Source organism: Trachurus japonicus, chromosome 11 (genome assembly GCF_045865225.1).
Source record: "Trachurus japonicus isolate A0001 chromosome 11, Traja_1.0".
Taxonomy (NCBI): domain Eukaryota; kingdom Metazoa; phylum Chordata; class Actinopteri; order Carangiformes; family Carangidae; genus Trachurus; species Trachurus japonicus.
In genome coordinates, this window is record NC_140917.1 from 31542882 (window position 1) to 31557986 (window position 15105).

The 15105-nt window shown below is 48.7% G+C and overlaps 1 protein-coding gene, 13 non-coding genes and 1 pseudogene across 14 annotated transcripts; 6 read left to right on the forward strand and 9 right to left on the reverse strand.

The window, feature by feature from the left end:
- Positions 1 to 3: 3 nt before the first annotated feature.
- trnad-guc (transfer RNA aspartic acid (anticodon GUC)) lies at positions 4 to 75 on the reverse strand. Its single transcript has one exon. It is a non-coding gene; the product is annotated as a tRNA-Asp (tRNA).
- A 464-nt stretch (positions 76 to 539) lies between these two features.
- Positions 540 to 612, reverse strand: trnav-aac (transfer RNA valine (anticodon AAC)). Its single transcript has one exon. It is a non-coding gene; the product is annotated as a tRNA-Val (tRNA).
- Positions 613 to 895: 283 nt separating this feature from the next.
- trnav-cac (transfer RNA valine (anticodon CAC)) lies at positions 896 to 968 on the reverse strand. The gene has a single exon. It is a non-coding gene; the product is annotated as a tRNA-Val (tRNA).
- Positions 969 to 1131: 163 nt separating this feature from the next.
- trnam-cau (transfer RNA methionine (anticodon CAU)) lies at positions 1132 to 1204 on the reverse strand. The gene has a single exon. It is a non-coding gene; the product is annotated as a tRNA-Met (tRNA).
- Positions 1205 to 1969: 765 nt separating this feature from the next.
- On the forward strand, positions 1970 to 2041 carry trnaq-cug (transfer RNA glutamine (anticodon CUG)). The gene has a single exon. It is a non-coding gene; the product is annotated as a tRNA-Gln (tRNA).
- A 217-nt stretch (positions 2042 to 2258) lies between these two features.
- trnal-cag (transfer RNA leucine (anticodon CAG)) lies at positions 2259 to 2341 on the forward strand. Its single transcript has one exon. It is a non-coding gene; the product is annotated as a tRNA-Leu (tRNA).
- Positions 2342 to 2787: 446 nt separating this feature from the next.
- On the reverse strand, positions 2788 to 2858 carry trnag-gcc (transfer RNA glycine (anticodon GCC)). The gene has a single exon. It is a non-coding gene; the product is annotated as a tRNA-Gly (tRNA).
- Positions 2859 to 3158: 300 nt separating this feature from the next.
- Positions 3159 to 3230, reverse strand: trnad-guc (transfer RNA aspartic acid (anticodon GUC)). The gene has a single exon. It is a non-coding gene; the product is annotated as a tRNA-Asp (tRNA).
- Positions 3231 to 4376: 1146 nt separating this feature from the next.
- Positions 4377 to 4449, reverse strand: trnav-aac (transfer RNA valine (anticodon AAC)). The gene has a single exon. It is a non-coding gene; the product is annotated as a tRNA-Val (tRNA).
- Positions 4450 to 4729: 280 nt separating this feature from the next.
- On the reverse strand, positions 4730 to 4802 carry trnav-cac (transfer RNA valine (anticodon CAC)). Its single transcript has one exon. It is a non-coding gene; the product is annotated as a tRNA-Val (tRNA).
- A 163-nt stretch (positions 4803 to 4965) lies between these two features.
- trnam-cau (transfer RNA methionine (anticodon CAU)) lies at positions 4966 to 5038 on the reverse strand. The gene has a single exon. It is a non-coding gene; the product is annotated as a tRNA-Met (tRNA).
- A 764-nt stretch (positions 5039 to 5802) lies between these two features.
- Positions 5803 to 5874, forward strand: trnaq-cug (transfer RNA glutamine (anticodon CUG)). Its single transcript has one exon. It is a non-coding gene; the product is annotated as a tRNA-Gln (tRNA).
- A 216-nt stretch (positions 5875 to 6090) lies between these two features.
- On the forward strand, positions 6091 to 6173 carry trnal-cag (transfer RNA leucine (anticodon CAG)). The gene has a single exon. It is a non-coding gene; the product is annotated as a tRNA-Leu (tRNA).
- Positions 6174 to 8020: 1847 nt separating this feature from the next.
- LOC146979141 (uncharacterized) lies at positions 8021 to 9900 on the forward strand. Its single transcript, XM_085790252.1, has 4 exons — positions 8021 to 8699; positions 9052 to 9108; positions 9612 to 9705; positions 9795 to 9900. Exons 1-4 carry the CDS (start codon positions 8021 to 8023, stop codon positions 9898 to 9900), a joined length of 936 nt encoding a protein of 311 aa, XP_085646378.1.
- A 421-nt stretch (positions 9901 to 10321) lies between these two features.
- Positions 10322 to 13186, forward strand: LOC146979142 (uncharacterized; annotated as a pseudogene).
- The last annotated feature ends 1919 nt before the right edge of the window (positions 13187 to 15105 follow it).

Sequence of the window (15105 nt, forward strand, 5' to 3'; positions counted from 1 at the left end):
ACTCTCCCCGTCGGGGAATCGAACCCCGGTCTTCCGCGTGACAGGCGGAGATACTGTCCACTATACTAACGAGGACTGACGAGGCTCAACCCAAGCTATGGGCGGCTCAGACCGGACATACTGGGCAAGCCCTGTGGAAACTAGTGGTTGGGATAGGCGGTCTCACTGCTGGTCCGTCCTCCCAGCCACATCAGCCATGTCCATGGACCACTGGTGCAGGTTTCAAATGTACCGCTTTGTGGTCTCTACTTTGAAGGGCAAGTACAAGTCACTGTAAAAGTACTAGTCATTGGGCGCTTGGGCTCTGTACTCAAGTAACCTGAATTTTGTAAAGGACGGCTGACGAAAGGATTTAATCGTTACAGTGCTTCAGATGTCTGAGTTTTCGCATCTGCAAATCCACACTGACTGTGGCAGACATCGACTGGACTTCATCCAGCCTTCCAACGATGCTAAATGTGGGCCGACACCATCAAGCTCGCTGTGCGCAGTAGAGGCCTGACTTCACCTTGTTTTGCAAATCCACAGAAGGAGAAGCTTGTTTCCGCCCAGTTTCGAACTGGGGACCTTTCGCGTGTTAGGCGAAGGTGATAACCACTACACTACGGAAACCGTGCTGCTGGGTTGCTCCTGCGTTTGACGCGGGGAAACCCACCAGCGTAGACTAAGCCTGACAAACCTTGGCTGTGCTCTGTTAGCAGTAAACAATGATTTTCTCCGGAATCATCAGACTGAATCAGGCATTTATTTGGCCAAGCGTACCAGCTTTTTCACCTTGGCACGCCCACTGTCGCCGACATGGAGCAATTTTGAGTCATCTCTTTGTAGGCTGTCAACTGGAGGATTCCCAGTAACTGCCTGATGATTCTCTTCTAAAACCGTGGAGATGGAGCCTTGTTTCCGCCCGGTTTCGAACCGGGGACCTTTCGCGTGTGAGGCGAACGTGATAACCACTACACTACGGAAACTGTACTGCTGGCATGCTCTTGCGTTTGACGTGGGGAAACCCACCAGCGTAGACTGAGCCTGACAAACCTTGGCTGTGCTCTGTTAGCTGTAAACAATGATTGAGAATCTCTCTGAGCCAGCCATCAGGGACACAGTGCACACCGCTAGACAAAAGGTATACAGTGCCCCGTGTGAGGCTCGAACTCACGACCTTCAGATTATGAGACTGACGCGCTGCCTACTGCGCCAACGAGGCCCACATGGCAGAATGGGAGGATGAGTAAAATCAGGAGGAACTCTCAATGTGACCCACACGCAAAACACGGGCCGCTCCTCAGTCAAGAGTGGGGCGGCCGCAGCTCTGGACATAAGCCCCACCTAGCATGTGTTACTGGAGGGCTGTCACATCACACGATGTGAACGGCAGAGTGAGGATTTTTGTCCAGAGCCAGGGCAAACTAATCACTCAGTATCAAGCTGTGACTAAGGCTTCTTTTGGTCTGAGTACAGTTTGCAAGAGCCAGGAATCGAACTCAGGCCTCGGGCGTGGCAGGCAAGAACTCTACCACTGATACACCAGCGCTTACTGCCTCAGCTCTTTTCTTGGCCATCCAACAAGGGTCCTCTGAACGGGGCCAATCTACTCTGGCTGTGTGACAGTAGCTGGCTACCTATCACTAACTATCAAGCTGTGACTATGACTTCTTTTGGTCACTGCCGCAGAACAGGCCAAACATCGGAAAGATAATTTGCTATCAAAAAGCAGGATGATCCGGTAAGAAAAACACAACACCAAAAACAAGCCCTTACCTTGGAAAGGATGTTGCTCTTCTTTCTTCTGGGAAGTCTTGCAGGCTCCGAGGTACGCCTCCCAGGCATTTAAACGTGGATGTGATACCAAAGCCAGAGACGGGATGGAAAAATCAGGCAGGCAGAAGCAGTGGAAGGAAGGGCAGGCGCACTTTTGTCCGTCCCGTGGTTGGACCACGCGGTCGATCAGCAGACAACACCTTGGCCCAGCGGTTCCATGGTGTAATGGTTAGCACTCTGGACTCTGAATCCAGCGATCCGAGTTCAAATCTCGGTGGGACCTGACTGTTTGGAAGCCGCCCGTTACGAAGGCTGCCTCTTCTCTGCCATTGCAATTCAGCCCCCTTTCGCCAGCCACCTGGAAATTACCCGTTGACACCCCCTGCTTTTCTTCATGTTAAATGTAAGTCTATACGTTGCTTTGTGCCTTGTGACTGATTTGCAGGTGATGTCATTCCCTGCCTTGGCTCACACGTGACGGGCTCAGGGCTATTTCCTCAGTCAGGATGGCCGAGCGGTCTAAGGCGCTGCGTTCAGGTCGCAGTCTCCACTGGAGGCGTGGGTTCGAATCCCACTTCTGACAGCTGTGCTTTTCCCACATCTTGATCCCTGTGAGTCGCCGTGCTGTGCAATTTCCAGGCGTTTGCAGCGGCCAGGATTCGAACCCCTACCTCCCGCGCGGCAGGCCAGAACCACTAAGGGGCTGCGTTGAGGTCACAGTCTACCCTGGAGGAGTGGGTTCGAATCCCACTTCTGACAGCCTGTGGTTTTCCCACATCTTGATCCCTGTGAGCTGCTGTGCTTTTCATGTGCGTGGGTGGCGGTACACGTTGTTGAGGTTTTAGGCAACCCAAAGCACGGAAAAAGACTATCATTTTGTTGCTATTTGTTGCATCACCACTGTCTCGTTGTCAATAAACGGCCAAACGCCCGAAAAAGATATTGTGCGATCGACCACTAGGATGACATGGTAATGTGGAGTGGGTTGAGCTGTTGGGGATTCAAACCCAGGCAAAGGAAAAGCGTCTTTGCATTGGCCGGGAATCGAACCCGGGCCTCCCGCGTGGCAGGCGAGAATTCTACCACTGAACCACCAATGCTTACGTGCCCCTCATTCCTACCACTTTGCCGCCACGGTCCACAGACACCCCATGAACTGGCCACAACCGCTTGAATAGCAAAACCGACTCAGAGGAATAATAGGAAATCAAGATGGTCTGACGACTGTCGTTTACACATGGTCTCAGGTGATTCCAACAACTCTTAACGCCTGTCCAAGCTACAATCAGGAGTGCAAACAAACCCGCAGAAAACGGTGGGCTTTTTCACGAACCCACACTTGGATGACCAGGGACAGGATGACTTTTTTTTCTTCTTCAGTAGTGCAAAACAAAGAGACTCTCCCCGTCGGGGAATCGAACCCCGGTCTTCCGCGTGACAGGCGGAGATACTGTCCACTATACTAACGAGGAAGGACGAGGCTCAACCCAAGCTATGGGCGGCTCAGACCGGACATACTGGGCAAGCCCTGTGGAAACTAGTGGTTGGGATAGGCGGTCTCACTGCTGGTCCGTCCTCCCAGCCACATCAGCCATGTCCATGGACCACTGGTGCAGGTTTCAAATGTACCGCTTTGTGGTCTCTACTTTGAAGGTCAAGTACAAGTAGTACTAGTACTAGTACTAGTCATTGGGCGATATTTTTTTTTCGTAGGACGAGTCCGGGAAAGTCCCGCCTTTCCCGCCTCTGATTGGCTAGATGGGCTCCATTTTCGACTCTGATTGGCTAGAAGGGCTCTCGCCTGATTGGTTGTTTGTTTTGGTTGTGAAACGGCTGTGAAACGCAGGCTGTCGGCAAAGCGTGATAAGTGCCTAGATCTACCTGGACTCTCTCTACTTATCTGGCCTGTCTACACTCTATCTGGTCTTTTTACTAAACTTAACCAACTCCTTTCTTTATTGCCTAAACCTAACCAATGGCACAATTACACTTCTCACTCAAATTCAAAATGTAAACTTGGACTCTCTCTACTTATCTGGCCTGTCTAGCCTCTACCTGGTCTTTTTACTAAACTTAACCAACTCCTTTCTTCATTGCCTAAACCTAACCAATGGCACAATTACACTTCTCTCAAACTCAAAATGTAAACTTGGAATATAAATTTAAAAACTAAATTTTTCGGAATGTGAAACCAGCGGGGCTACGCCATGGCGTCTGATTACATTTAATTTTTCAGTTGTGTGTATTTTAGTTTACTACAGTACTGTTGTGAGATGACGTCAATCGGAGGAGAATTCATCCAGCCAATCAGAGGCGGGGAAGGCGGGACTTTTCCGGACTCATCCTACGAAAAAAAATATTGCAGTCATTGGGCGCTTGGGCTCTGTACTCAAGTAACCTGAATTTTGTAAAGGACGGCTGACGAAAGGATTTAATCGTTACAGTGCTTCAGATGTCTGAGTTTTCGCATCTGCAAATCCACACTGACTGTGGCAGAAATCGACTGGACTTCATCCAGCCTTCCAACGATGCTAAATGTAGGCCGAAACCATCAAGCTCGCTGTGCGCAGTAGAGGCCTGACTTCACCTTGTTTTGCAAATCCACAGAAGGAGAAGCTTGTTTCCGCCCAGTTTCGAACTGGGGACCTTTCGCGTGTTAGGCGAACGTGATAACCACTACACTACGGAAACCGTGCTGCTGGGATGCTCCTGCGTTTGACGCGGGGAAACCCACCAGCGTAGACTGAGCCTGACAAACCTTGGCTGTGCTCTGTTAGCAGTAAACAATGATTTTCTCCGGAATCATCAGACTGAATCAGGCATTTATTTGGCCAAGCGTACCAGCTTTTTCACCTTGGCTTGACTGTCGCCGACATGGAGCAATTTTGAGTCATCTCTTTGTAGGCTGTCAACTGGAGGATTCCCAGTAACTGCCTGATGATTCTCTTCTAAAACCGTGGAGATGGAGCCTTGTTTCCGCCCGGTTTCGAACCGGGGACCTTTCGCGTGTGAGGCGAACGTGATAACCACTACACTACGGAAACTGTACTGCTGGCATGCTCTTGCGTTTGACGTGGGGAAACCCACCAGCGTAGACTGAGCCTGACAAACCTTGGCTGTGCTCTGTTAGCTGTAAACAATGATTGAGAATCTCTCTGAGCCAGCCATCAGGGACACAGTGCACACCGCTAGACAAAAGGTATACAGTGCCCCATGTGAGGCTCGAACTCACGACCTTCAGATTATGAGACTGACGCGCTGCCTACTGCGCCAACGAGGCCCACATGGCAGAATGGGAGGATGAGTAAAATCAGGAGGAACTCTCAATGTGACCCACACGCAAAACACGGCCGCTCCTCAGTCAAGAGTGGGGCGGCCGCAGCTCTGGACATAAGCCCCACCTAGCATGTGTTACTGGAGGGCTGTCACATCACACGATGTGAACGGCAGAGTGAGGATTTTTGTCCAGAGCCAGGACAAACTAATCACTCAGTATCAAGCTGTGACTAAGGCTTCTTTTGGTCTGAGTACAGTTTGCAAGAGCCAGGAATCGAACTCAGGCCTCGGGCGTGGCAGGCAAGAACTCTACCACTGATACACCAGCGCTTACTGCCTCAGCTCTTTTCTTGGCCATCCAACAAGGGTCCTCTGAACGGGGCCAATCTACTCTGGCTGTGTGACAGTAGCTGGCTACCTATCACTAACTATCAAGCTGTGACTATGACTTCTTTTGGTCACTGCCGCAGAACAGGCCAAACATCGGAAAGATAATTTGCTATCAAAAAGCAGGATGATCCGGTAAGAAAAACACAACACCAAAAACAAGCCCTTACCTTGGAAAGGATGTTGCTCTTCTTTCTTCTGGGAAGTCTTGCAGGCTCCGAGGTACGCCTCCCAGGCATTTAAACGTGGATGTGATACCAAAGCCAGAGACGGGATGGAAAAATCAGGCAGGCAGAAGCAGTGGAAGGAAGGGCAGGCGCACTTTTGTCCGTCCCGTGGTTGGACCACGCGGTCGATCAGCAGACAACACCTTGGCCCAGCGGTTCCATGGTGTAATGGTTAGCACTCTGGACTCTGAATCCAGCTATCCGAGTTCAAATCTCGGTGGGACCTGACTGTTTGGAAGCCGCCCGTTACGAAGGCTGCCTCTTCTCTGCCATTGCAATTCAGCCCCCTTTCGCCAGCCACCTGGAAATTACCCGTTGACACCCCCTGCTTTTCTTCATGTTAAATGTAAGTCTAACGTTGCTTTGTGCCTTGTGACTGATTTGCAGGTGATGTCATTCCCTGCCTTGGCTCACACGTGACGGGCTCAGGGCTATTTCCTCAGTCAGGATGGCCGAGCGGTCTAAGGCGCTGCGTTCAGGTCGCAGTCTCCACTGGAGGCGTGGGTTCGAATCCCACTTCTGACAGCTGTGCTTTTCCCACATCTTGATCCCTGTGAGTCGCCGTGCTGTGCAATTTCCAGGCGTTTGCAGCGGCCAGGATTCGAACCCCTACCTCCCGCGCGGCAGGCCAGAACCACTAAGGGGCTGCGTTGAGGTCACAGTCTACCCTGGAGGAGTGGGTTCGAATCCCACTTCTGACAGCCTGTGGTTTTCCCACATCTTGATCCCTGTGAGCTGCTGTGCTTTTCATGTGCGTGGGTGGCGGTACACGTTGTTGAGGTTTTAGGCAACCCAAAGCACGGAAAAAGACTATCATTTTGTTGCTATTTGTTGCATCACCACTGTCTCGTTGTCAATAAACGGCCAAACGCCCGAAAAAGATATTGTGCGATCGACCACTAGGATGACATGGTAATGTGGAGTGGGTTGAGCTGTTGGGGATTCAAACCCAGGCAAAGGAAAAGCGTCTTTGCATTGGCCGGGAATCGAACCCGGGCCTCCCGCGCGGAGGCCGGGAATTGTTTAGCTAAAATCCCTAAACCGTTTCTCATTCATTCTCTATGGTAGTGCTAAACCACTACGGATGTAATATATTTTTGGCCGCTACGCCCCGGTGGCGCTGTTCCCAATCACTTACATTGTTTTCTATGAGCTGTCATTCATTCTACGCTGACTTCTGTTGGAGACCAGTCGAGCCCACGGACACAGCCGAGAATTTCACGTAAGAGTACATTTATCGAAGGTAAGATGCTGTTTTTTAATATATAAATTTAACACTACAGTCCGAGTTTACTGTCATATCACCGGGTTTATGTTCCGCGCTCATTCAAACTTTACTGTTCGCTATTCATTCATTCACTCGGTACGATTTGTCTCTGTCAAACGGGTTTTGTGTAAATACGGACTACACTATGAATTAACTTAGTATTGTTTTTTGATAATATACATGTGTGATAAAGTTAACGTTATGATATTGCCGTGACAGCGCCGTACGATAAGTTACCGATCTGTCACCGGTTAACGTTAGCCCGCTTCTTTTTTCTTTCCCCCGGTAATTCATAAAAAGGCGCTCGTAGTAAAAAGGCGCTTGTAGTAAAAAGGCGCTCGTAGTAAAACGCCGCGCAGAATAAACAATGAAACATGATGGTTTTATATTTTCTTGTGTACAGTTGTTGTTGTTGATGACGGTAAATCGCCTTGTCAGTAAAGTTATGGGCGTGTCTTGACGTTAGCTCAGCTTTATTCCTGTCGTCATTGGTTCGAAGTTTACTATGAGACTACGGTGAAGTTATGCGTCAATTCATGAATGAATATGAATTTTATTTTTTTTCACATTTCACTTTACATCTGAATAGTATCGATGTTGACAGGTCATTCATATAATAGTGTACACAGCTTGTATGATAACTCGTTTGGTAGTTACTGACAAAGTCTGACTACATTATTGTTAAAATAAAATTTTCCGCCATATTTCCACTCTCACACACACACGTTTATTCTTTTAACCTCTTCATTAATACACACTGAAACAGGTTACACACACTAGTAGTTCTCCACTTCTCCTGTAACTGTCACCCTCCCCCCTCCTGTATCCCAATGTGTGAATTCACACACACACACACACACACACACACACACACACACACACACACACACACACACACACACACACACACACACACACACAGGGTCATGACCTGTTTTGAAGTTCAGAGATCAAAGAGAATGTACTGCAGCAACATCTTAAAAGGCCAGGTTGTTAAATGAATAGAATAACAAAATAAATGTGATGCAAAACAAACCTGAAATGTCATAACTTTAAATGTAAAATAAACTTTAAATTCTGTTTTTCTTTTATGGCAGATCGAGAGATGCAGATGTCTTTTTTCCCAGGGAGACTCAGTGTTGTGTTCCGCAAGGGACCACTTGGGTTTCTCCTCCAGGACCCGTCTGCTGAAGCCAGGCGGATCAAGGACGACCCCACTCTGCAGGACAAGTCTGCACCCACGAGGGAGGACCAGGTGCGGCAGAACGCTCTGGCTCTCGTCCGTCAGAGAGGAGGCGATGCCTCTGACATGACGGAGGTGCTTGGAGACTACATCCTGCAGTTTGGCAAGTACAAGGGGAAGTCTTTCAGGTGGCTCTTGATGAACGACATCGGGTACACAGTGTACCTCATCAAGCACGTCCAGAAGGAGGAGGCCATGGGAATCTCCACGACCGAGGGGCATAGCAAGGACAGCCTGAGATCTTTCGTCCACTATGCTCTCGGTTTTACTGAGATCCAGTCCCTTCTGGCGTATGAGGCCAAGGAAGTGGGTGTTGCAGCAGGCTCAGCGGAGGACGACCAGCTCGTTGGCTTTGGCACCCGGGCCAAGAGCACCTGGAAGGAGGTGTGGGACAGCAGGGCTGATGGCTACGCCAACTTTATCCTGGGGAGGAACTGCGCCCCAGGGACACGCATGGCCAAGCTGCAGCAGTACCTGAGGAAGAGGCAACAGTCTGCTGCTGCTTCCACAGGTGCCTCAAGTGCCCCAGCCAATCCCACAGGTAAGTTCTTTTATTCATATTTTGTACATAATATAAAGTTAGTGGTGGTTAGTTGTCTGGCCAGAAATAGTGCTTTAAATCTGTATCATCTATATCTATATAGAAATATACTTTACATGTAACAAATTACAACTTCTTTTAATGCAAACTAAATCTTGTTTTATACACACTTCTGTACAACAAAGTGATGGATGAAGATACTGAGTTGGAGAGAGCGATGCTGAGCATAACACCCTCCAAGCTTCAGGTGCAGAGCTGTAAGTACACTTTTTTCTACACTAAATGTCGTAATTGATGATGGTTATGTTTTGTATCTGATGTCTCCTCTATTTATTTCTCTGTGTGTAACCAGGTGATGTGCCAGTAGCAGCAGCTACCACACCAGGAGTGCCGTCAGGAGCAAAGACAGGTTCTTAAATTCACGGTTTCAGGACTGGAGTACAATTCTTTGACATGATGAAATGCCCTCCAAACCTGAGCCTGTTTTTAACTATTATGTTTGTGTTCTGGCCACGTTCTGGCCCCGTTCCTTTAATAATACGGCCCTATGCTGGAGTTGTGTTAACTGTCCTATGGACTATGAATTGATGCCTGCCACCATGAACTGATTTCAACAGCAAAGATGGTAAGTATACACCGTTGTTCTCCATGCATGTTGTTTTAAAACAAATGAAGCAGTCTTGTCTGCTAACACTTGCATGCTTGTTCGTTGTGTCATACTGCTCCTCCCACTTAGGTTAGTGAGTAGTGTCGTCTGATTTGTTGCCTGCCATGTAATTAATCAATTTAACTTTGTGAAGTTATGAGAAGTGGGAGTAGCAAGTTTATGGCTGTTTGAGTTCCTACTAACACCAACACCTGATGACATTGTGAACTCTGAATATAAGTGATTAATTTGTTTTTCTTTTGTAGTTCCATCTGCTGCTGCATCTGCTCCCCCTCCTGATACAACTGTTAAACTGCAGGCATCTCCAGCTCATGGTAAAAACACAGAAATCCAGTCCATGTAAACAAATCATGTGTTAACTTGAGTTAAATATGACATATTAAATATGATTATAATTGTTTTGCTTTTTATATTTAACTCTCCTGTAGCTCCAGCCTCATCAGGAGCTCAGAGGAAGACACCTGTGCCCCTCCCACCACAGTTGGCGTTCCTCTTGAAGGAGACTGCAGGTCCAACAGAGGAGGAGAGGACTGAGTCAACTGCAGGTCAGTTCACATTGTAGTATACAGCTGACATTTAACTACATATCTGCTAATTGCATGAAGCATTTCATTCACTTTAGCCAACATGTTGCCATGTTTATATCCTGTACAAATGCAAAACAGAAAGATTATATTTTTTTCAGGACCCAGCACAAGTCCTGCTCTCACTGCTGCGCGCAAGGTCCTGACTTTTGAGGACAAAGCTGAAAACGGTAAGAGAGTGTGTAGAAACCCCCTCTGCAACTCTGCTATAATCATTTCATTTTAGCAAAGCTTTTCACACTAACTATAATGATTTTCTACTGTTTGTCTCCTTGTTTTATCCAGTCCCTCCAGCACAGCTCCCTGTCCCTGTTACTCTGCTTGGGCCTGAGCAGTACACGGTCACCTGGAGCTGTTCCCGGCAGCAGAGGCTGTGGATGAAGACTGAGCTGCAGGATCTCGGACTGTGGCCAGGGTCACGCCCAGTTCGTCACCCAGGAAACAGCATTTCACTGTGGCGTCTTCCTCCGCAGCCGGAGCTCATTGACACAGTGGCTGACCTCCCATCTCCCAACTTCTTCCAGCTGCACCCCTTCTTTATCTGGAAGCCCGAGAGTGACATCATGGTCAGGCTGAGGAACAATTACACCCTGCCTTGCCTCCATGACTGCCGTCATCCTCGGGTGGTCTCTGCTGGCGTGGGCAGGCCCCGGGTGATTGTTGGCACCAGTGGCCAGTATTACATCTTCTCCTCTCGACTCTGCTGCAAGGACTGTCGGAGGATCTGGTCTGCTGACAGTCCCCGGTGGCTGGAGAAACTGCCCAAGCGCTTCACCAACCTCCTGCCTGCATTCCTGACCTACAAGAAGGCCATCTGCAAGTCTGTGATGGATGAGCTGAGGCGCACTGGCAAGTCCCCCACAGACATGGCAAACCAGGTGAACGAGCTCATGCACCTCAAGTATGAGCGAGCTCACCTGGCGTACCTGCACGCCATCGAGAGTGTCAGGGATGCTGAGGCTGGGGTGTATGGGCAGAAGACCATGGCGCAGTTCCTGAGGAAGGAGAACACACCACAGGCTTTCGGGTCATACGAGGATCCAGATGGCTGGTGTGGGGTCTCTGTGTCGGCCCACTACCTGACTGACTGCCTGCTGGATGAGTTCAGACGTCAGGAGCCGGCCATGTCCAAACTCCTCCAGGGAACTTTTGGACAGGTCTTCAGATCTGACCACACCAGGAAAGTGGCGCGGAAGGTAACGCTGGCGTCCGGCGTTATGTCCAGTTACGCCGTGATGAACGAGAACTGGCTCATTGCTTCCTGGGTGATGGTTCAGTCTGAGGCTGAGAAGTCCTTGGAGTCGATGTACCAGGGACTGCAGAAGAGGTACATCGACGCCGGAGTGGAAAAGGCAGGCTACCACTGGATGGACAGGTGAGAACAGCCATGTTGTCTTTTCACTGATATACAATTAACAGAAATTGTTTCTTTCATTAATCTAAATTGCACTCCGTCTTGCTTTCTTTGGTGTTTAGGGATTGCTGTGCTCCATTTAGGATCCCAGACTCTGCTCCTGGGGAACATCTCCACTGGGACGCCTGGAAGACCACCCCCTCCGTTGTTGCTGAGGCCACCTCTGGACCGCTGGCAAACTCATGTGCATCACGCTCGTGTTACAACAGCAACATGGTTGTGAAGCTGGACTTGTTCCACTGCATGAGACGTTTTACCCGAGAGTGCACCTCTGAGCATCACCCTCTGTTCAGCACTTTCTGCCAGCTCCTCTCAGCTGCCTTCTCTGTGGTGGACCAGGATGACCTGAAGAAGCTCCAGGCTGCTTATGAGTTCTGCGGCATCCAGCCACCCAACCCCACCAAGCAGCACATCCGCGAGCACTGCAGGACCAAAGTGCCCCAGCCCATGGAGCTGCTGGACAGAGTGGAGAAAGTGCTGCAACATTTCCACGTGGCAACGGACCCCAACAACGTCCCCCTCTTCAAGGCATCCATGCTGAAGACGTGGCGCATCCAGCGCGTCCACGTTCTCCGTGGTTGCCTGAGTGACCCTGAGCTCAAAGAGGGCATCATGTACAGGTACGGCGGCACCCTGCAGCTCAACCACGTACCTGGGGAAGGTGCAGCAGTCCCCCTCTGGATCCCTGTCAGAGGAACATCACAGCAGGAGGGGTTCCACTGCCACCAGGCTCACTGGGTCACTGGGACCCAAGTCTCCCCTGAGCTGTTCCAGGCCCAGGGCATGACAGGGGTGGCGCGCTGGAACTACCAGCGGCTGGTGGACCTGAAGCAGCCCGGTGTCATCCTCCCTGCTGTCTTCGACCCAGCGCTGATTGCCGAGCTGAACTCTGCCTCCCAGAGTGTGACAGGCCAGCAGAAGTACCCTGCTCTCTGCCTCTCTGACAGGGACGTGTGGATCAGGAGTACGCAGACATGGTCCATCAGTCTGCCTCCGATCCCAACAGCTTGCTGCACCCCACCACCAGGCTGCACATATCGCGGTATGTGAAGCACCTGGCAAAACTGCTGAACACCAGCTCCTCCCTGAACACGAGCCAGGAGAAACTCCTGCAGACTCAGCAGCTGTGGCACGCTCTGTCGGAGGGGAGTGAGACTGCCAGTGTGCCAGTGGTCACTCTGAAGCCAGCTGTTGTGAATCCACCTGCTCTCTCCACACCTCTGTCTCAAGACTCTATTGAGAAGATTGTGGAGAGCATCTTGGAGAAGCAACAGAGGCAGCAGCAGCAGCAACAACAGCAGCAGGAGCAGAAGAAGAGGCAGACAAAGACCTGTCTCGCCTGCGGACAGCCGAAGTCCCGTTATGAGGGTGACGGGTCATCGGTGCACTTTTTTTTCCAGCAGGGGCCTATCCGCTATTTCTACTGCTCCAAGAAAGTGCATCAGGTCTACGCTGCTGATGGACTCTCTGACTCCAGAATGCCCTTTGAAGAGTTCCAGGGACAGAGTTCTTCCAAAGGGAGCTGGAAGCTGCCAGAAAACGGGCTGAGGAGAGAGCAGACAAGAAGAGGAAAAGGCCGGAGTCTGAGAAAGGAGGCCGCCTCTGCAGATTCTGCCACTTGGAGGTGAAACAGGGACCAAACAGCCCCCACATCCACACCTGCTTCCCTGGAGTGGCAGGGAAATACATTTATTGCCCCTCCAAGGTGTTCTCTCTCTTCAAGGAGAAGGGCATGGCCAAGGAGATGACCTGGGGGGAGTTTCAGGCCTGTCCTTTCTATGAGGTAGAGAAGCAGAGATGGGTGGAGGACAGAAAAAAGTGATGTACAGTATATGTTGTAAATATGTATGTAAATGTTGTACATAGTTTGTGATGTTGAATAGAGAGAACCAAGTTATTGTTTTGTATGTTTACATGTTCTCTCTATGCACTGTATCATACTGTACATATATATAGTAGATGTAAATATAATCATTTGTAAATATCTATCTATCTACTGTAATCTATCTACTATATCTACAGTATTGCACATATTGTTCTTTTGGCTGCTACTTTGTATGCCAAAACAACAACAACGTGTGTAAGTGAACTTACAGTAAAACAGTGCACAAAGTTTGACATATTTTGTCATACACATGTATATAGTTGTCTTGACCTTTAATATTCCACGTTTCATCTTTATGTACATCTGTTGCAATCCAACATCATATTCTTGTTTTCCAGTATTCTTTCATGTTGATACATTGTAAATATTAAAACTGTCAATATGATCAACATGTTAATTGTTCTGCCTAATTACTTTATTTTTTTCATACCTCAATATCTCAGAGTAAAATTTAATTCTGTAGTCTAAAATACTTAGAAAAGAAAAGTAGGACTCTCACAACTACTACTATTACTACTACCGTCAGTATGTCTTGAAAAGTCCATGGTATTAGTACAGAAGTCAACCCTGTATTAGACCCACTGCAGTTTGCATACAGGTAAGGATGGAGTAAAGATGATGTCTTATCTATCTACTGTATCTACAGTATTAGACATATTGTTCTTTTGGCTGCTACTTTGTATCTTTGTACAAGAGTTGTACAGAGTTGTGCGTACGCACAGCTTGATCAGTGTTTCCCACTAACAGAAAAAAAAAAAAAAAAAATTTCTCCTCACGTGTGTTTACGTGCGGTGCGCCCGCAAGCGAGAGAGGCGGCAGGTTGAGAGGCTGACAGCTGACAGATGAGAGATGGTGAAATGCTAGCATGATTATTAAAAAAAACACCATCTCTCATCTCTGACCGCACATAGACAGACACAGGTTCACATACAGACAGGGGCGCACGGTAAATGCAGCTGCCGCCACCCCGACCCCCCCCCCACCGCCGCCGCATAGTCCGACCAACTGGACGACCAAAAATTGGTAGATCATTTTGACTTGGTCACTTTAAAAGTAGCTCTCAGGCTGAAAAATTGTGAGCACCCCTGATGTACACTTTCCAATAAGATGATACTATAATAATTAAATAATGGTGCATTTCCAAATCTAATCAAACATTTCTCAAGTGTTTTCAAAGAGTTTACAGTCATTTAGAATGAAATTTGATGAAGCTCCACTGTGTGGAGTTTGAAAAAAAGAAAAAAGGTTGGCTGTTTCTCCGTTACGGGAATTCAAAGCTGGCCTCTACCACTGCGCTTACTGCCTCAGCTCTTTTCTTGGCCATCCAACAAGGGTCCTCTGAACGGGGAATCTACTCTGGCTGTGTGACGGTAGCTGGCTTGTAACGCCGCATTATGTAATAATGACGCATTATGTAATAATGTAATAAATCTTCACGTCATTATGTAATAACGCCGCATTTTGTAATAATCTGCCGCATTTTGTAATAAAAATCTTGAACGCAATATGTAATAAACTTTGCCGCATTTTGTAATAAGTTGTTACATTTTACATCACTTATTACATATTGCGGGTGTTACACTTTTTTATGAAAAAAATGTAATAATTTGGTGCATTATGTAATAAACCACCAAAATGGATGTCTTAATTAGAAAAAACATTAACAATAATACACGCTGCTCCTCCTCCCCGCTGAGCAGAGCGGTCTCCTCCGACAGCGGGTCCCACGCGGATGGTAACCGCTCCGCGTCTCTCCCTCCCCCCTTGCCCACCGACAATAATACGCCCGGGTCATGTTCGTCTGTGGAGGGATGACATGGACCACGGTCCGACTGGAGCTCCAGGCCGGGTCCAGC